General features: G+C 39.5%; 1 protein-coding gene across 5 annotated transcripts in view; it reads right to left on the bottom strand.

Moving 5' to 3' along the window:
• STK39 (serine/threonine kinase 39) overlaps nt 1–22,092 on the bottom strand; it is a 318,329-nt gene that overhangs the window by 127,046 nt on the left and 169,191 nt on the right. For all 5 annotated transcript variants that reach the window (XR_013557279.2, XM_060624836.3, XM_060624837.3 and 2 more), the window contains exons 11-14: nt 18,996–19,118; nt 18,869–18,898; nt 10,552–10,614; nt 8,457–8,524 (exon numbers count right to left, since the gene is read on the bottom strand). Coding sequence is in view for 4 of the 5 variants with exons in the window: in XM_060624836.3 (XP_060480819.1) it covers nt 8,457–8,524; nt 10,552–10,614; nt 18,869–18,898; nt 18,996–19,118 (284 nt within the window). In the remaining variant the exon portion in view is untranslated. The remainder of the gene's footprint in view (nt 1–8,456; nt 8,525–10,551; nt 10,615–18,868; nt 18,899–18,995; nt 19,119–22,092) is intronic.

The raw sequence follows: 22,092 nt of genomic DNA, 5'->3' as shown, positions 1-22,092 counted from the left end.
CTACACGGTAAGCTCTTTGAGTGCAGAAACCCTGTCTTATTCATCTTTGGATTTTCAACAAAGCCTTGCACAAAGAAAGCCATAAATAAGCAGTTTGTTGAGGGGGAAAAAGGTACCTGAAAGCATTGCCACAATTGAACACTATACCTACACTATTTAACCTTTTGGGAAAAATTAATCAAGCTTCCCAACCACCTAGTAAAAATTATGCAATTAACCCAATTTTACAGGCTTAGAGAACCATTTAAGAATTCTAATTCCTCCTGAATGATGATAATGTGGAATTAGAATTCAGACATACTGGTGTTAAAACAGTGATCAACATTGTTTTTATCAGCTTCATCTTTCTTTATGAAATTATGATTTACTAAGCCTATACCAATAGCTAAGTTCACCTTTTAACAAGGGAAATTAAAATACTAGGTCAAGTTAGGCAATATTGTCATGCTAAGGATTTTTGTTACAATAAATACCCTACTCTAGAGATCATCTTTCCCTACAAGCAGGAAAGCAGTTTTGTTGGTCTGGGGTCTTTAACTAGCCTATCAAGGTTTAATGATAGTAACCTAGTAATGAGGTAAATTCATTATGAGTAAACTGATGGGATATACCATACCAGAGCATCTACGTATGACAACTGTCACAGTTGCCTTCAACAAAGCTAGTTAACTGTAATCCATAGGGCTGAGCTGTCAAAGTATGAACAGTGTCTGACACAAAGGAATTAACAATTTAACTGATAAGTTTATCATTTTTCCAAATCACTGAGCCTGGTTCTCAAAAACACATGTTTATGTCAAATACATGACTATTCTATTTTATGAAAAATATACCAATGGCAAAATATTTGTACAATGTTCAACTCAAATCATAAATTATAGTACCATCTATTGACAGTATATAAATTAGGAGATGGCCCACTTAATATTTTTCTCCGAGATGTGTTTAAGATTTCCTTATACTGTACCTTGATACTCAAGTTTTTTGATAACACAGATGACATTATACATATATACATATGTAAGTATACATATGTATATATGTATACACATATATATGTATACATATATAATATATATTATATATATACATATTATATATATTATATATATTATATATACATACTATATATATACATATATATGTATATTTACATATATGCAAATATGTATAATATATACATATATACAACTGGCAAGAAAACATTTGCATAAAAGTATACAGAAGAAAAAAGAAAAAAAATCTAAATTTTTAACTATCTCCAGAATTTAACACTGAGACCTAAGGTATAATCCCTTTTCTCTACACTAATAAATAACAGGTCAGTTTTAAGAACAAGGTAAAAGCAATAGCATATTTTTTCAAGAAAGAAATTAGTCTTTGCCTCTTCAGCCTTTTGCTTGTGATCACCAGAAATGAATAGTGGAGAAACAAATATATTACTTGTAGCTACCATGTATTCGTCTTTTGTTATAAAAAGTGACATTTTGCAAAGTAAACCATTTCCCAGTTTCCTACTTACAGAATAAAGGGGAGACTTACCTGGCATCTTGGGGCTGGGGGTCGGGGGAGGGAGAAGGAAGCCACATTCCTAGCAGGTAAGCCTATAAAATGCTATGTCACAAAGAAAGTCAGAATGACCTTTTCCAAGAGGTAAGAGGGCAGTTACCCATACGGCATTAGTTAAGGACTGATGAAAGGCTGGCTTGAACTCAAGTCTCTACCCACCAGTCCGTGGAGCACATTAAACATAAATGCTTTGCCCAGATGGCCACAGGGAATAGGAAGGGACAAACACACTACTTCCCAGTACCCAACAGCTGTACGTGGTCTAGACCAGCAATTTGCAAAGACAGTGAGGGCATATTTTTGTGTATATGTGTTTATTTACATAAATGTCCACACATATATCAGAATCTCGAAGAAAGGAATGAGAAAGGTACAGAAGAAGACATGGGTTTTCTAATCGAATAAACACTGGCCAGAACAATCTTTCCAGCTTCCTCTCACATGGGCTGGGTTAGGAGGTAGTTTATCTGGGCCCAGAGAGGGGACAAGTGATCTCGAGTAGATTTCAAATGGGGAATGGGGAATGAAGAAACTGTGCGGCAGGGACCAACACTAGGTGGCAGGGCTTTGATTCTTGAGAAGCACGTAGCTTTGGAAGTTTCTAAGAGGAGGCAGCTGGGCCTACGAGGGAGTGTTGGCTGGTGGCACTAGAGAGGGCAGGTGACTGCCACCTTGTGCACAGGAGATCACTGAGGGTGACTCCATGACCCACATTTGTTTATGATTTAACAGTGAGTCTTGAACAGACTCCTTGACGAATGTTTTTATTTTTATTTTTATTTTTTTATTTAAAAAAATTTTTTTTAACGTTTATTTATTTTTGAGACAGAGAGAGACGGAGCATGAATAGGGGAGGGGCAGAGAGAGAGGGAGACACAGAATCTGAAACAGGCTCCAGGCTCTGAGCTGTCAGCACAGAGCCCGACGTGGGGCTCGAACTCACGGACTGTGAAATCATGACCTGAGCCAAAGTCGGACGCTTAACCAACTGTGCCACCCAGGCACCCCACGATGAAGGTTTTTAAATGTTGTTGTTAAATGTCAATCGTAACCACACACACATGCACACAGATTTATATTCTGGGACATCAAGATTAAGTTCATCTCAGGGATCAAGCTACCAGCTCCACTTCAAAGTCACAATCACTAACTTCAAGTGATTGCTGGTGCAGCCTGCTCATCTTACCACATTTCCCTGGTAAATTTACTCTCCAGCTCTCCTACACGATTTCCTTCATCTTTCAAACCCAGTATTTTTTCCTTCCTCACTCTCAACTGATCACACTCATTTTAATGAGACAATATAAACAACAGAAGACTTCCACCTTCCTGTACCCAACCCCACCAAACTCCTTGCACGTCTGCTCACCCTTCTGGCGTGATGGATGTGCTGTCCAACAAGTGACCTCTCCATACTTCTAACTAAGGCTGATATCTATGTGGATGTTTAGGTATCATCCCTTCCCACCCATCTGAGGACACCAGTCTTACAATGTCCTCTATCTTATTTCATGTTTCCTTCTCAACTGGATCATTCCCATTAACTTATAAATAATGCTTTTTTAAAAACAACTCCCGGGGGCACCCAGGTGGCTCAGTCGGTTAAGCATCCAACTTTGCTCAGGTCATGATCTCACAGCTTGTGGGTTTAAGTCCTGCGTCAGGCTCTGTGCTGACAGCTCAGAGACTGGAGCCTGCTTCGGATTCTGTGTCTTCCTCTCTCTCTGTCACTCCTCTGTTGTCATTCTGTCTCTGTCTCAAAAATAAATAAACAGTAAAAAAAAAAAAAAAAAAAGAAAGAAAGAAAAAAACTCTGTTCACCTCCATATTTTCACTGGGATACCCCATTTCTCTGCTCCCCTGTATAGTAAGTTTCTGTTAAGAGCTGTCTGTATTAACAAGGAACCTCTTCTTGCTATCTGGTGTTCTCTCTTGGCACTCTGTCCCGAATCCAGTTAAGTCAGGCTTTAATCCCCAACATTCCACCGAAACAACACTTGCCAAGGTCAAGAATGTGCTCCATTTTGCCAGATATGCAAATTCTTAGTTCCCATTGTACTTGATCTAATAATAGCAACTGATGTAGTTTTTCACCCATTCTTTCCTGAGCCATTTCCTCTGTTTGGTTTACAGGACCACCATTCTCTCCTCCACTGCACCAGCCTGTCCTTACCAATCTGCTGACTGCTCCTTACCCAAGTACCACTTGAGGGCACGCCAGATGACTTCTCTATCTTTATCCACTCCCTAGGTGATCTCATCCAATTTCACAGCTTTAAATACTGTATGTGCCAATATTCTCAAATTAATTATTATCTCTAGCCCAGAACTAGATCTCCACTGAAATCTAGACTCATGCACTCAAATGCCTATTTGACATCACATAAAGATGTCCACTAGACAACTCAAACTCACTACTTCCAGAACTGAATTCTTGATTCCACTCAAACCTGCAACTCCAACTCTCTTTCCCTCCATTTATCCATATTTTCAGGCCCAAACTTTGAGTAATCTTTGCATTCTCTCCTCTCTCTCCAGAATTCAATAATTACTTGCCGCCTCCATTACTCCTCACCCTGGCCCAGGTCACATCATCACTCTTTATATCGTTGACATGGCCTATCAATGGGCTCTCCATTTCCACCCTAAAAATAGTCTCTGTATGGTCTATTCTCCATAATTCAATCACAGTGCTTGCTTTAAAATGTAACTCAGGGGCACCTGCGTGGCTCTGTTGGTTAAGTGTCCAACTTCAGCTCAGATCATGATCTCACAGTTCGTGAGTTTGAATCCCACATCGGGCTCTCCACTGACAGCAGAGCCTGCTTCAGATCCTCTATCTCCCTCTCTCTCTGGCCCTCCCCTACTCTTTCTCTCTCAAAAATAAACATTAGAAACAAAATAAAAATAAAATAAAATATAACTCAGATATGCTCACAAATCTCCAATGATTTCCCACCCAATAACAGTAAAGTCCAAAGTCTTCACCACAGGCTACGTGGCCCTACATGATTCAGCCCCTGAATCATCATCTGGCCTGCTCCCCTACCCCTCTGGCCACACTATTTCCCTGGCTTTTTTTATAATTGCTTATAACATGCTTCCTGCTCAGAATCTTAGCAATCACTGTTTGCTCTGCCTGGAACTCTCTTCCTGCAAACAATCTCATGGCTTGATTCTTTACATCTGTCAGGTGTATCTTCACTACTTTAGAGAGCCCTTCTGTGGTAGGCAGAGTTCTATGACACTTTCCAATATCGCTGTCCCCTGGTATACATGCCCTACATAATCCTCTTCAATGGATATGACCAAGCCCTTTAAATATGATGGGCTGTCACTCCCACGATTAAGTTATGTGATAGAGCAAAGGTAAAGGGATTTGCAGATGTAGCTCCAAAGCAGTTGATTCTGACTTCATCTAAAGGGGCATTAACTTAGATGGAACGGGCTTAATCAGGTGAAAAACCTCTCACAAAGGGACTGAGCTCTTGAAGGGGAGGAGAGATGGTTTCATTTTGCCTTTGAAAAAGGCAAAGTCGTACTGTAAACTGTGTGTGGAATGGGGAGCCTGTACAGAGGCCAAGGACCTCAGTCCATGACTGTCAGGAACTGAATTCTGCCAACACCCAAATTAGTTGGAAGACGACCTCGAGCTCCAGCTGAGAACAACTTAACTGCCGCCTTGTGAGACACACCAGAAAGCCCGTCTGAGCTGTGCCAGACTTCTGACGTACCGAAACTGAGATAACAAATGGGTGCTGTTTTAAGTCACTAAATTTGTGGTAACCTGCTACACAGTAGAAAACTTGTATGCCTTCCTTACTATGGGACAGCACCCCCATACCTTCTATACTCCTGATGGAGATTACCCTTCAGAGAACTTGACATCGTGTAAGTAATATGAGTATTTGAACACTTCCTCCCTGCCTGTAGAATGTAAGTTCTTAGGGGGCAAGAAATTTGTCTTTTGTTTCGTTCCCCCATTGTATCACAGCAACTCAAACAGGGCCATGTGCAGAGCAGGTGCTCAAGAAATACTTACAGAATGAATGAGTATATTTGCTGCTTACATTTATGGCAGCACAGGGTGACCACAGAAACTTAATAGTATTTAACTTTTAACTTTAAAAGGTTATTTCTCAAAGTACAGGGACTGCCCTGAGAGGAGACCAACTGTATATTGTGAGAGATTCATGAGTTCTCAAATATGAAAAAAACTGGTGTAAACAAATACTTTGAACACATTTAGAAAAATAATGTATACCACTAGGCATGAACATATATTCAACAAAAGTCATACTAAAATTCATTTCTAAAATAATAAAACACAATTCATTTCTATTTTTTGGAAGTATTTCTAGGTGATTAGATTCAGAAAAATATCATTGATAGGTCTTAATTTCAGTGACATTTTTAAACGAATCCTTTTATGATATCCCTCTGAGTAGACAGCTGAATGTCCACTAAAAAGCAGTAAAGTCAATACGATTTGTTTCTGGTTGAGCACCTATACCAAAAAATACTAGTCAATTATTGAAAGCCATGTAGAAAATGAGTGGTTTCTAACAGATGCCAGAAGACTGTTCTATTCGAACTGTTGAACATGTAAAATCAATGTCATGGATAAAGCTATAAAAACAGGTTTATCCGATTGGCAAATGACATGTATCCAAACATTATAACTAATATGACACACTGACAATCATGAGTGAAATGTATGGCGGAGGGGAGGCAAGCAATGGGTCAAAACCAACAGGTTCATGATTATAGTGACAAATGTTAAGACATACAAAATGAATTTGAAAACACAAGTTGCAGTTCCAATTAGGCTTGACAGCCTTCCAAGAGGGAAACACAAAATCAGAGCTTTTGTTTGGCTGTTAGGTCATGCTATATCTGTCACCAAAGTGCACAGCTATTTCAAAAAGCAATGAAAATGTAGGCTGATTTAGGAGAAATACGTACATAGACAGATGGACACTAAGCATTGTTTCTCAGCCTATTTGAATGTAGCACCCTTTCTTCATTAAGATCATGAAGGATTGGGATCTAACCCACAAACTCGGGGAAAAAACCACCCAGAGCCATGAGGAAAAAGGTAAAAAAAGCAGATACAGGCTAAATGTTAATAAAGGTGAACAGCCAGAATTGTAAGGAGGATATAAAACTGTATTATGAGAAGCAAGGTTACTTGGACTGTTTTGCCTAGGAAAAAGGAACAAGCCTTGTAAAAACACAAATGGCTCTCAAAAAAACAAGGGAATGCACTTGTTCTATATCGTTCTAGTACCCAGAGCAAAACTGTATCTGGAGGTAAGGCTTAGGAATATGTATGCATTTTAAAACACTCTCCAGGAGACTTTTATCCAGAGAACCTGATACCTGCTCTAAGGGCCAGAACTTGAGCCCATGGGAGCCCAGAATAGGAAGATCAGCTGAATCTCAGGGAAGAAGATTGAACTATAACAAAGCATTTTAGTATCGTAGGAGTGGTCCATGGAAAAAGAGTCAAAGTATGCACAGAAGCTAACTAAATATCTAGTGTACCACTAAAGAGAACGTTCCTGCGTACGTAAAGTAGGAGACTGGACCACTGCACTCTGAAGGTCACCCCCAACACCGCACAGTCAAGTGGGCTGGATGGTAACCTCCACAGTCTCACTCACGACCGTATCTCAGGAATCAACAAGGAGCCTGGCACAGTGGTTGTACCGGAAGTATCGGTGGAATGAATAAAAATAAACGAACATGTGAAAAATAGATGAAAGCAGTACCTGGTTCCAAAGTCAAATAAAAAAGGAATGGGCTATCTCATTTTTTGGAGAGCAATAAATATATTTTAATTGTGAACCATGATCAAGGACACTTTCAAATAGAAGGAAAATAGTCTTGTAATAGCTTCACTTCTTGACCAGAAATCATCTCTGAATTAAATCACACCAAGCCTTAGTGTGCAGTCCCCCTGGTTAAGTGTGTGAAAACACACCACAGATTGTAAATGACCAGCACAAGCACGGGGTGATTATGGTGATGATTATCTACCCTGACAGTCTAAGATAACTCAGAGGGCTGGAAACTAACCTTGAAAACAAATCGGCTTTTTATAGCCACAGCTCTGAAAATGGTCCATCAGCCATGTGCTTTATTTGTTTAATTGTCAAGGGAGAACCTATGTGTAACTTATTTTAAAACACCTTCAAAAATGTGACCGTAATCTCACTGACTTGGTAAATTAAGCTGTTTATTATAATTAAGTGGAAGCAAATATGTTTTAAGACACATTCTTAACGAAGAATATACACCTTACGATGTACCTCAATATTTAAAAATCCATGACGCAGAAAGAACTTTTCATTCACTAGATACAAAGTCTACACTGTCAGGCACCATACTTGTATCCATTTCCTAGAAGACGGAGGGTTCTTTCAAAATACATCTGTCATTTCTCCACAGTAGCTGATCAAACCTGCCACTGAAAAATGTTCTGAACAGGCAACTCGTAGTACAAGCACGGTTTATTTCTGTCAGAGAGTGACTGCTGAAGTGTGAAAGAAACTCATTAAAAATCTCTTACTGTGATCTTACATTGTAAAAAAATTTTTAAAAGGAAAAAAAGCCCAAGAAAGAAAAGGCAAGGGGGGAAAAAAAACAACTTAATGAAGGGTACACTGAGCCTGCAGACACACTCATATGGTGCTTTCTTTCTCTTCTTTAGTAAGCAATTAGAAAAAGACCCATTAGTCCTGGGAATACAGCATACACTAGCTGTTTGCAGAAATCAAGTAAGTTAACAATTTTATTTTATGTTAATATTATGAAAAGTTAATGAAGGAGATAAGAATATTATACTATAGGAAGAGCAATACAAAATAAACAATATTATTTACCTTAATCTTAAAACAAGGTTCACAGCACAAGAAGCTTCTCTGTAGTCTTCGCTAGCATTGGGTAGCCCCTTTAAAGACAAAACCGCAAACACTGTTATCAACTTGGAAAAACAATCGTGATATCCCTTGATTCACATGACCCTTTCTAGAAATTTCAAAACTAGGTCTTTACAGAGGGCAGGTCCCATTTGGCCACAATAATACCCCTATATGAAGGTTGGAATGATGCCTAATTCCCAACACAGCTGGAGATCCAAACAGATCTGTTTTCAAACAGAAAACCTCAATGGTAGCATGGGTCCTATGAACAATTGGTATAAGCTGCAGCAAGTCCAAGGAAGAAGGGTCAGCCATCTTAAAGGAGCATCTTGCAACCTGAGCCACTGACTGACTACATCCATTGGGATTTAGTCCCAACACAAAGGTTGGGCACCTTAAACCTCAGGATGCAAAGGAAAGTGGAATCCAGTAGATTAGGTCACTGTTTATCTTCCCTGCGTTTCTCACCTAGAACTGATTTCCATAAATATAAATCATCAACCACAAATGCCTCTACTCCATAGCTCCTCCTGACTCCTACAAATCCTTAGAAATGAGCAGACCTTGGGGCGCCTGGGTGGCTCAGTCAGTTGGGCGGCCGACTTCGGCTCAGGTCATGATCTCACGGTCTGTGGGTTCGAGCCCCGCGTCGGGCTCTGTGCTGATAGCTCGGAGCCTGGAGCCTGTTTCCGATTCTGGGGCTCCCTCTCTCTGACCCTCCCCCATTCATGCTCTGTCTCTCTCTGTCTCAAAAATAAATAAACGTTAAAAAAAAAAAAAAAAGAAAGAAATGAGCAGACCTTCTTGTTGGGAGTAGAAAAATAGAGATTTTGGATCAAGATTTGCCTCTACCACTGACCAGACACGCAATCATGAGCAAGTCATTTCCCTGAACCTATTTTCCCACTTACAAAATGGGGATAATACCTGTCTCAAAAGTTTGCTGGAAGAACAAATATATGAAAACAACTCATCAACTACGTGTTACATAATATCAGTTATCCTAATCCCCTTTCCTGTTTCCCTTATTCTATTCACTTCCTGACAAATTACTATTCCTCACTTGCCTTTTATCATTCAATCAGTCCCTGAAGTTTATCTCAAGGTGTTTTACTGAGTTGCCTGATATGGAGTAAAAAGACCTAAACTGAATCGTGTCTCTGCCTCTAACCAGTTATATGACCTCACGTGAGCCAACTTCTGCAAGCCTATGCTTCCTTGGCTATAAAATAAGGGCAAAGGACTAGCTGTCTGACTTCAAAACAGGCTTCCTGCAACCATAAAATTCCATTATTCTCTCCTCAGTATACAGCTGTTTTCATAAAACACACATCAGGTAGGATAAAAATGAATTTATCAACGGATGTGCAGATTTGGGGGACAAAGTTGTGATCCTAAGGCTGATGATGCTTGATAGTATAATGACTTTGAAAGCAAAAGGGCTTGCTTACTAATTATACAGTGAAACCAGACTGGGGGTCTGCACTCTGCTTCTATGTCCACGTTCCCACCCCTGCACTGCTCAGCACCCTTCATCAGCACCCAACACGACTCACGGTGCATGTTTTCCATCATGTAACTTTTAGTATAAATGCATTTCACAGTCAGTGGACTTCCATTTTTACAAGGCAAGTTGTAGAGATAAATTGGCCCATAAAATTCAATGATAAAAGAATTATGAAAACAGGTTATAGAAATCCAACCAGAAGCCAAAAAAAAAAAGTATCAATTAATTATACTGTTTTATAGCTAGAGTCTAACTGAATGGGGAGTCATTTTCTTTCCTTATCTTATTTCACACAGTACCAACAATTTCAGAAGCAGTCTGGTAATCAATCCTTGCTCTTGAACCTATCATTTAAAGGTTGGGGGTCCTGAAAATCATGGTCAATAGTAACAGTACTCTCTTCTCCATACCTATTAAAAAAAGAGAGAGTTTACAAGCCTCCGGTTCTGATGGATTACCCTGAAACTGTCTATCTTCCTAAAATGTTGGTTTTTCTAAAAATAGGTCTACAAATCACCTCAAACATAAAGGACTGGTGGAGAAACATACCTGAGGATCCTGCACAGAAAGGGACCGTATTTGCTCGGGTATACTGCTGGCATTCACCGCCATCTGTTAAGAGAGCCACTGTTACAGCACTTAAGGAAACCAAAATGAGACATTAAGGTCAGTGTGGTTACATTAAGTCCCACTTATCAGAGACAATTTTACATAAGTAATTTTAAAGCAGTTTTTCCCCAAGTGTTGTCCTTTGATGATGTGTATTGGAATCACCTAGGACGCATGATAAAGATTCCTGGGTCCACCTAGCCTAGGATTCAGAATTTCAGGGAGACGGGAGAGAATGGGTATTTTTAACAAGTGCCCTGGGTGATCCTCCTGATGTTTTCAGAGAGCCACTGAGCTAAAGCGAAAAGGCATGGACTACTGGATATTTTAAATTTGATAAATTTGGTAACAGAAAGATGCTCTAGGATCATTTTTTTCTTGTCACACAATTTCCATAGGTCTTGTATCTATATGACATAGTCCAACGTTAAAGTTCCCCAATGAAAGGATATTAGGATAGTGACCTTTAATCATCATTTAACCTTTAATCATTACTTTGACTAATGAATGATTTATTCACTGGATTAAGAAAAATACATAAGTAATTGGACTTTTAAAACACATTTCCCCAAAGGAAAAGTCAGAACGACAGGTTATGTTTTTTCCTCAAGGTTGGAAATCCAACCCTAATGTGATACCAAAAGTATTTCTGAGCCCTACTTTCTGTGAACTCTGCCCTTGAACAAAACTTGAAAGACCAGAAAATAAAACTAGAAGAGGAACAGCAATGAAAATGAAAAAAAAACAAAAAATAAAAAACAAAAAACATATTATTTTCTAAGCTTACTATCAATTCTAAAACAATCAGAAGTCATCAGAAATTTTTTGCAGCAAGTTTTCTAAAGTTTAAGACATGAAATTGTTACTCTCTGTGCTTCCTCAAAATTGTTGTGCTTCATCACAATATTAGTGATGAAGTCATAGGCGGAAGTGTACTAATGTCTGCAGTTTACTTTGAGATGCATCAGAAAATGAAGACACACTGATGAATGAATAGATGTGCACATGATAAACCAAGTATAGTAATGGCAGGATCTAAATGTAGGTACATAGATGTTTGCTGTAAAATGCTTCTAATGTTGCTGTATTTTTGAAAATTTTCATAAAATGTTGGGGGAATATGACAGTGTAAGAAGAACAACCAACCTGTATTCTTTAACCAGCCAGAGGACCTGGGCCTACACCAAATGATCTTTTGTGAAGAATCTTTCAGGCTGACTGATCCCATCGTCTCACTTAAGGTTTGAGATACAACCAAAAGCCACATCAGCACTTACAGAATATCCCAACTCTAGTCCAAGGACCACTGTAAACTGAAAAAACCTTAATGGCATTTACTAGAGATGAAAACTTGTCTTCCTCCGTGGGAGGTCCCATCTCCTGCCCTGCTCCCTTATTCCTGGGCCATCATCAGGAAGGAGAGCTAGTTACCTGCACTGAGGACTGGATCCCCAAGCACCCTGTGCAACCTCACTCTGTAGGTGTAATCCTGCATCTAATGAAGGGACCAGCCTCTGACTCTCACTGGTGCACAAGCAATCTGGGTGATTCCTCAGGAAAATACGAAGAGATGCACAAGAGGGATGGAGAGGGAAGTTCCCTGTACAAAACACCTTCTTTCACAACCAACTAGAATCCTCCAAATTTCACCATTATGGACCTAATTCTATCAGTTCAGCTTATTTATGCCCTCTGGGGCAAATTTTTTTCTTTTTGTTTTTTTTCTTGTTTCTTTTTGAGAGAGTGTGCTAGCCGAGGAGAGGGAAACAGGGAGAGAGAAACAGAGAATCTTAAGCAGGCTCCCTGCTCAGAGCGGAGCCTGACGTGGCGCTCAATCCCACAACCTGGGATCCTGACCTGAGTTGAAATCAAGAGTTGGATGCTCAACCAACTGAGCCACCTAGGCGCCCCAATGGGCATACATTTTTAATTTTAATTTTAAAGCTTACAAGAAAGCCAACATATTAAGCAGGTGTTAGTCATCACAGTATAATATAAATTTGCTTGCTGGAATTTTTTTTTTTTTGGCTTTTTTTTTTTTTTTTTGCTATAAGAAGTGCATTCAAGGGAAGCCTGGGTGGCTTGGTTGGTTAAGCACCTGACTTGATTTCGGCTCAGGTCATGATCTTGAGCCCCATGCCGGGCTCTGCACTGACAGCATGGAGCCTGCTTGGGATTCTCTCCCTCTCCCTCTCCTCCTCTGTCCCTCCCCTGCTCAAGCTCTCTCTCAAAATAAATAAATAAACATTGAAAATCAAAAGAACTGCATTTGAGAAAATGGGTGTTTTGATAGGAAGGGAAGAGGAAAAGAACAGATTAATGGTGGACACCACCCTGGAAACAGGCCTCTGAAACTGGGTAAAAGAGAGGCAAAGATCCCAGAATAGGGAAAAGAAAGGGACAATGTCTGCTAATTTTCCATAGAGCTCTGCTTAATCTTCTCATTTTCTATTTTTAAAAATACTGTGGCTAAATGCAGTGTGTTATCCTGGATTGGATCCTGAGACAAAAAAAGGATTTTAGTACACAAACTAGTGAAATATGAATACAGTCTGAGGTTAGTTGATAATAATGTAACACTTTCGCTTCTTAGTTGTGACAAAAGTACCAGGGTCACATAAGAATTTAACAGTGGGAGATCCTGGGTGAAGAGTGCATGGGAACATTGTATCATCTTTGCACTTTTTCTTGCAATCTAAAATTATTACAAAATAGAAGGTTATTTTCAGAAATACAAAAAGATTTCTGATCACAAATCTAGCTTTTATCACAAAAAAGTCAGAAAGCCAGTCATTTAAAATAAGAACATCTTTTGGAAAATGGTGGCATAAAGGTATCAAGTTAAAGCCATCTGTGATGACAAGGCTAAGTATAATAAATCTGGAGGGAGAAAGCAAATCTTTGCCTCCATCTACAAATGGATATAAAACAAACACGTATCAGAGCTGACAGGCATTTGGAAAACACAATGTCATCAGAAATACATTTAAAAAGCTAAAGGCAGTTTTAGCAATCAGGTAACAGCAATGAGTAAACACAAGCAATAAATTTAGCTTCCGCACTGTGACTAATCGCTATAAAATTAACTCAACCTAAACCCTCACCAAATTTCTTTTCTCCTCAGAACAAAATATCATAGGAAACAACATTTTCACAACTAACCTAGCCTCGATTCTGTAACAGAATTCTTCAATATATCTCTTATGGGCTAGAGAGGGCCTGAGTCAACAAACCTTCCACCTGCCTTCATTACACCTGATTAAATAAGGACAACTTCTCCAAGGGGTCTCTGAATCATCTTTCATAGTTTTTTCTCTTCTCCCCCTCTCTCTTTTCTTCTTGACATTTCTGATAGACAGATATTTGAAGCAAATCTTCAGAAATTTTGAGCACACAATCTTCTCGGATTTCAGTGTGGACTTTGGGATTCAGAGCAGTTGGTGTGGTTTTCCTAGCCAGTGGTTTTTGATCCTAGCCATGTATCAATCACATGAGCAGCTTTCTGAAAACCAGACTTGCCTGGACCTCAGCCCCAACTACCAAATCATAATTTGAGGGCTAGTTCTGGGCATCTTCATTTTTAAAGCTTTCAGCTTTTCTGATGTGAATCTAGGGTTACAAACCATATGTTTTCATGCCACCTAACAGAGGGGCTGTGCTAAAAAGAATGCTTCTTTAGTAGAAGACTTAGCAAATGTCTCCCTTGGTTAAAGGAAACGCAAATGAAGTGTGAATGTAAAGAAAGATAAAGGCATTTTTACTTTTATGTAGAAAATGAGGATATAAGGCAAAATTGATTTTAAAAGATTATAAAACATGTATCGATTATTTTCAGAGTCTGACAAAAACAGATTCCCAAATCACTGGTCAAAAAAGATCAATAATGAGATAATAAATGAAAGGTTTTACAAAAGCTAGGATGGCAAATAGGAAACCCCCACATGAGGAAGCCAGTCTTGCAAATACTACTCCCGACCCCTACCTCCAAAGCGATGAGAAGTTTCTAGAGAGCAGGACTCTCTGCCTTGTTTTTTGTGTAATTCCCACAATGGTACAGTACTTAGCACTGCTTCATGTAAAAAATCAGGCACAGATTAAGTATTTGCTCCATTAACTTCATTATTAATATTATTGTTGCATTATTAACATGAAGTTCTACCACTGGCTTCCACATCCAAGTGGAATACAATAATAAATAAATGAAATGAGCATGAATTACCTACTTATAAAAAACTATGAATTACTGGCAGGTCATAACTAATACCTTGCAAGGCTACTTCTAAAATGTCCAGTTAGGAACATAGGAGGACCAGCTTTTAAATGGGTTGGGCTATGAACCTCAAGATGAGTGGTACAACTCTAGAACTTTACAGGTTACACTGGAAATTTTCTTTCGGATTTAGGAGGATCTCCTGGTACAGCCCAATACCAAGCACATCTTCCCAAGGCCCCCCTGACAAACACCCCACCCTGGCCTTCTTAATCTTCTCCAACAAACCCTGTAATACCTGGATATTCTGCCTTAGACCTTCCTAGGGAAGCCAAATAGCCCTTTACAAATTAAGCATTTCTACAGCACCCCCTCTTTTATTGGACTATCTTCCTCTGTCTGAATGTAACTACTAAGTAAGGCTACCTTCTCTGAACTTCAGCTCAATGAAATGGCATCTTTGGATTTTTCTGCTCACTTCTGACCTACTCATAAATACGATATGCTTCTTCAGGCACCTGTTTAATGTTTACTTCAGTGTGTGGGTATTCATGTCACCAACGAACATGGAGAGAGCGTCTACTAGATGCAAAGGGAACATAAATATGAATAAAATACTAGCCCAGTCTTCCAGTAGCTTCCAGTCAGCCAAGGAAATAAACTGTGATTTAAATGATGAGCATTCTCGAAAAGCTTATCAAAATGTGAACACTGGCATTTAAACGTGCCACTTGGCACAGATAAGCATTTTCACCCTCAAAGATGTTTAAAGGTATAAGGTACACTGTCAGAGGCTATATAAATTGGTGCTTTTTTTTAGTCTCAGCTTTACGGAGATATAATTGACAAATAAAAATGTAAGATATTTAAAGTGGTTTAGCTTTTGATAGCAGCTATTGAAAAATCCAAAACCAGATTTTGTCAAACGAAAACCCACGATTCTTTAAATTCTTTAAAATGCTTAACCTGCACACGTGCTCCTTAAAATGCGTACACAAAATGTTAATGGAATGCAGTTTATAATAGTCACCTAAATGTTCACAAAGTTAGTGGTTAAATAAACCACTTCAATCCATCCAAGGTAATACTATTCGGCACTTAAAATAGAGGCAGATCTACAACAACTAACGTGGAAAGATTTTGCAAGATTTAAGGCAAGTTGCAAAAACCAGAAAGACATTTTTGTGGAATCACCGTGTTGCAAACCTGAAATGAACAGAACACTGCGTCAACTATACTTCAATAAAAAAATAAATTTATGGTTTTTATAATCCCATTCACACTTTTAATATGATATAGGTTTCTTTATTTACATATTTGTATGTAAATGAGAAGAAAAAAGTCTGGATGAAAATACTGTAAACTGAAAACCTCTATGGAAAGAAGGAACAGTCACAGGGGCAGGAGAGGTAGCAAAATAAAAGTGGCTCTTCAGGATTTTTTGTTTAGTTCTTCCACACATTTTACAAGTCTTTGTGTCCCTTTCAATAAAGCCTACCCTGACCAACCCATTTAAAAATCACAGTCCCTTAACACACTCCCTGTACTTTCCACACCGTTCTATTTTTTCCCCATTGCCCCTACTCCACTGTAACAAACCACATAATGTACTGATTTATAAAGTCTGTCGCTTGCTTTTTACTTGCTCCCATCAAAATATAAGTGTCACAATGGGGCACCTGGGTGGCTCGGTCCAGTAAGCGTCTGACTCCTGATTTCAGCTCAGGTCATGATCACACTGTGAGCTCAAGCCCTGCGTCAGGCTCTGTGCTGACAGCGCGGAGCCTGCTTGGGATTCTCTCTCTCTCCCTCTCTCTCTGCCCCTCCCCTGCTCACCCTCGCTCTCTGTCTCAAAATAAATAAATAAAATAAAATTTAAAAAATGTAAGGGCCACAAGGACAGGGATTTCATGTTTTTTTTTTGTTTTTTTTTTTTTACTGTTGTATCCCCAACACCTCCTAAAACAGTGTGCACAGTAGGTATATATATGTGCTTGTGTGCATACATTTGTCGCCTATTTACATATTCAACAGTTCTAATTCCCTTTGTAATAGATAAATACGTTTTGCTTCACTTACACAAAAAGCGAATTTGGGTGGTTGGCAAGACAGGGGGCTACTTTAACTAAAAAGCTGAAAGGACAGAGCAACCATCACTGTATCTGCCCTTAACACAGTTCAGGATACTGAAATGCCAGCTACTGAAATGTGAAAAACAAAAAAGATAACAAAACAAAACAAATGGCCTGAGAAGCCGTGCAATAGCAGGTAGGGCTGATTATTCCTAAAATTTGGTGAAAGTGTTCACATTCAAAGACATGAACCTTTCACAAAAGTAAGGTTTCATGTTTCCTCAATTATAAACTCATACGGGAACAGACGTATATCACTGGGAAATCAAATTAGTCTAGACACGGTGAAGTGTCTAACACTTTTAAATCCCACCCAAGAAGGTCGACAGTGATGACTGACAGCATGCTATACATTACTCTCTTTCCTGTCTATGCAGAAAACATTCTTGCCAAAAAGATACTGCTAATATCCACATAACAGATCAGTTATCAAAGCAACTTCAACAAGCACATAGGAGGATACTGTCACAATAAACTTCACAAATCCTCAAGAGGAAGGACCCACAACCCTCAGTCTGTACCAGGTTAAGGCAGGACTCAGTGAAAACATGCCAATAAAGACGTCCTGTGGTGAACCAAAATGAATGCTTTCTGAATCATGATGCTACCCGAAATCACGTTATTTTGTTCTATTTCTAAGCAGGACTGACACTTTTAGTTAGAGACACTCCAGGAAAGAGATGAAAAACCCTGACTCTGCACTTCACTATAGGTAAAACAGCAAAGCGGGCAGAAGAGGGCAGAGTGCACGATACCTGGTTAAGATGGTTCTAGAAACCAGCACATGTGTGCGGCCAATGGGTCCTATTGTGGAAGTCCTCACCATCATTTGTAACAGAGGGAGATAACTTCCTTGACAAACCTTATCTTTTATATACAAAATGACAAGATGAATTCCTATGATCAACACAGGAAGAAACAGGAACTGAAGGACAGTTAACAGTGGGAGGTAGGCAGACTGAGAAATCCCTAGGCAAGGCCTATCAGTGTGGCATGAAGAATGGAGAGACCAGAGGGAAGGGAGAATGACAGGGAAACAATAGATTGTAGCTCGGATGTACTCTTCTCAGAAAGTCCAGCTGGCCCCTTGTAGTGGAATCTAAGATTTACTTCACTTCATCAAAAGGAAGTGTCTGCTAATTAAAACAAAAGAAAAAGTTGGGATGGATATCATCTGTATCCTGAAGTCTTCGGTTTCCTTAATGAGAATTTATCAAGGCACACATTAATTACTAGGTCTGTAAAATATTTGGAGCTATTTAAATATGCTCGAATTTTCTCTAGGAGAATTAGCAAGTCTTCTGAACTACAGTCATCATTAGACATTAGCATTAGGATAATTAACCAGATGGAAGAAGTAAAGTTAATCAAAAGGTGACCAGTTCTCAAAGGGAAGCTGATCAGAGTGTTTCCTGCCTACTAAGTTACCCACTAGATTGTAAAGCACACTCAACCTAGAGCCTCCCACCATTTTAATTATCTGCTTTACTATAAACCAAAAATCTAGAAGAGACTTTGCCTGAATGCCTATTATGTTTTCTACATGGCAGTAATATCAAGAGTTGAGATCAACCAAGCTGAGCACTCAGTGGGTGCTTCGTGTGCATGATTTTATCAAATGCTCACAGCAACTTAAAAGTAGTGTGACTGGTCATTACCATCTAACAGAGGAGGAAACTGAGGCTCAGAGAGTAAAACAATCGGCCCCAAGTTACAAAGACCAAAAGTAACTCAGACAGTATCAGGACCTGCAAAGTCTACATGCCTTTTCTTTTCTGCTACTCCATGAGGACGAAATTTTGATGTCTCCTCCCCAAATGGATCATACTCTGATACTGCAAGGGGGAGGAGGGCTCGTGGGAGGGGGGGATGGTGAGGTGGCAAAAAAATGTTAAAATAAATCACCACCACTCACCTCTGGATTTTCTTCTTTTACTCTTCGGGACTGTAAAACAATTGCATATCCATTAATACGTGCACACACAAAATGCCACAAACATAAATTGTGCACAGGCTAGCTCACCATCGTCAACATCACTTACCTTTTCTTGAGAAAAAGCGGCCTTCCCTTCTTCACTTTTCTCGTCCATCTCGTCGTCACTCCACTCCCAGTCACCGTCCTCGGTTTTATGAAGGTGACCGCTTGACCCAGGAACTCTTCTCACCTGAATCAAAACACACCCACCCAGATTTTTCACTAGCAGAACGTGAACAGTGCTCGCTGGTGCTGCCAGTTGGGTCGCACAGCACACACCTACGCTGGAAATACCTTGAGTGGTTACGAATTCAGGCAGAGCAGTTAATACCCCAAAAAGACTACATAGCCTGCAGACTCCCACACTCATCCTCTTTCCAAAGATACTGTGTTCTCCAAACGCATTACTATACACCAAGAGCAAAATATTTTGGAAGAATACCACGTGCGTCAGCCACAGGGATCAAATCCATCTTTCCCTCTTGCTTCATTTAATACTTCGTTAATTACTACACACTAAAGGCCATGTGATCGGCTTCAAGACTGCCTAAGGAAACGCAAGCAAGCAACAGACTGCTGACAGAGGGAAGGCGAGGGAGTCAGGCAGCCTAATGAAACACCTCAGTCTAGGACTGATCAGCAATCTAAAGCCTCCGTCAAAAAAAGCAAATACCCTTTTGTTGCCACCTTGCTCTTTGTCAGAACCTGACATCACACTTGTTTTCCCAAGATTCTGCTCAACCTACCTGAGCAAAATGAAACAGCATCAGACTATTCTTAACACACCTTGTAACACTTTTGAGACTTGGGGGATTGCTAGAAACATGGCAAGATAATCAGCAGCCATGCCGGATCATCCAAACAGGTTATAACAGTCTTCTGCAAGGATTTCAAGTTTATTTGAACTTGTGATTAGAGATGTAGATGTGATTCAGGGGTATTTTCTTCAAATGCCTGTGTGGTTGAAAAAGCAAAACTTTTAAAAGGACAGGATGACTGAGAATGATGAGCCTCTGACCAAAGTAATTTGCGCTAAAAAAACAGATTCAGATGTAACTGAACAAAGCAATGTAGCAGCGAACATGTGAACGTAACAGCCAGTGAGTGAGCCACTGATTCAGAGGAACTTCAAGGGGAGAGGGACCCTGGATAGGGTCTAGTCCAACCCCCTCAATTTACAGATGAGGAAATGAAGGCCCAGCCCCGGAAAGTGATGGAAGATTGAAGAAGATCACAAGGCTAGGGGGACAAAATTAAGGCAAGAATAAAAGCCTTCAGATTCCCATTCAAATGCAAATCTTATGCCACTGAATGGTAACCGTGAAACCAAGTTGTCTAAAAACATCCTGCGAAGACTTTGAAAGACTTATGATGTGAAGAAAGACTAATTTCCGTAATACAAACTGGTTGGTTATATCATGGGAGCCTCATTAACCCTGAGGGAAATTCCACAGACCTTAAATGTAAGGTAAGTATTTACACACGTTCGATCAATGTCAATTCATAATCAAAACAGGCTCGGGGTTGGGTCTGACTTAAAGGAATTATCCTGTGGAATCTGTAAAAGCAAGCCTGACCACTTGGTCTAGAAGATCTGAACTCCAGGATGGAAAGTTCAAAAGTAAAAAGTTCTTATTCATAAGTAAAACAGTTATGCTTAATTGGGGGGGGGGGGGGGCGGGGAGCTTCTCTCCACTCCAAAAAAACGAATTCGAATTTGAAACAACACCTTCTGTGTTTGACATAAGATATTTTTTCCATTTGCATATTCTGAGTCATTGGAAATGACCTATTCTAATGACAATGCTTTATAGATGCTGGCAAAGTACCGTATGGAAAAAATGCTGAAACTCACTTCAACACTTTCAGAACAGACTGCTCTTTAAAACTACAAAGAAATGGGTAGGGGAAGAGAAAATGATTTTCTATTGACATGTACAGTAAAATTATTTTCTTGGCAATACTAATCATGATGATAGTACAGGAAAATCTGTTAATGACTACATTAAAAGAAAGAATGTAAAGCCACATCTATCACAAAACATACTATTAACTAAGAAGTGAGAAAACAAGGAAAACTGTTATCAGAAATAGAACAAAACTCTACCTTTACTGAAACTGCAATAATGAAGCACAGTTCACAAAGTGGAATTCTTCAAGTACCTAACACGTAAGAGGTTATGCTAAGGAAATCCCTCCAACAGCAGAGATAGTACAGCTTTACACCTTAAAACTTTGTTTATGCCCCTTTTTCCTCTCTGTTTACAAGATCTGTCAACAGTTTTGTTTCTACAGGCAGGATCCAACCACAGACAATAAAATGGGCATCTTCTATTTTATTTTAGAACCCAGGCTGTCTCCCTCCTAGCTTTATTTGCCGGAAGAGAGACAAAGAAAATGTCTAAGATGATAGCCTCAGACATTGAGGGAAATGGTGGCATCGGCCTTTAAGTCATAAATATTGAACAAACAAATGTAGAAATTAAGACAAAGGCATTATAAAATCTATGTAGCATAAAATACTGGTACAGGAGTAGGAAGAATAAGAATACAGATTTGTAATGAGCCTTTCCTGGTTTCCTGAAAGGAAAAGAACTTGCAACATCATTTCAAACCCAGGGTTCATGGTATCTTTATGTGACATTGATCTACACTGAAGAGACCAGGAAGCAATTCGAGGAAGCTACATCCTTGCAGGGAGTTTGCAGGGACTACAACCAACAACTTCTACCTTCCAAAGTCAAGGCAACTACATTTCACATAGTTTAACAAACGGGGTTCTTATTTAGGAACTGAGGAATACTCTACCAACTAAAAATTTCAAAACAAAACAAAATAAAGATGTGTAAAGGCTTCTGTCCTTCCCCATCGTCCACAATGACAAGGATGGGAGTTATTCACCCTCAGAATCTGGATTGCATTACTGCTGCATTGTTCTCATTCTGTTACATAATTTAATCATCTAATAAAGCCAAGAGGTGGTAGCTGGGGCTTAAACAAAAGAATCCGATACTTCTCAGAGAAATGGGCTCAGTCATAAACTCACAAATTCCTCAGGCCCAGCAATCAGTTAGAGAAAGTTTTACAGGCAGCGACATTCAGTCCCAAGACTGGGAATAAAATACAATTGACCAGTTCCACCCGCACGTCATACCTCCGAAGAG

Source organism: Panthera onca, chromosome C1 (assembly GCF_046562875.1).
Source record: "Panthera onca isolate mPanOnc1 chromosome C1, mPanOnc1 haplotype 2, whole genome shotgun sequence".
NCBI lineage: Eukaryota > Metazoa > Chordata > Mammalia > Carnivora > Felidae > Panthera > Panthera onca.
This window is presented reverse-complemented; position numbering and strand designations above follow the sequence as displayed.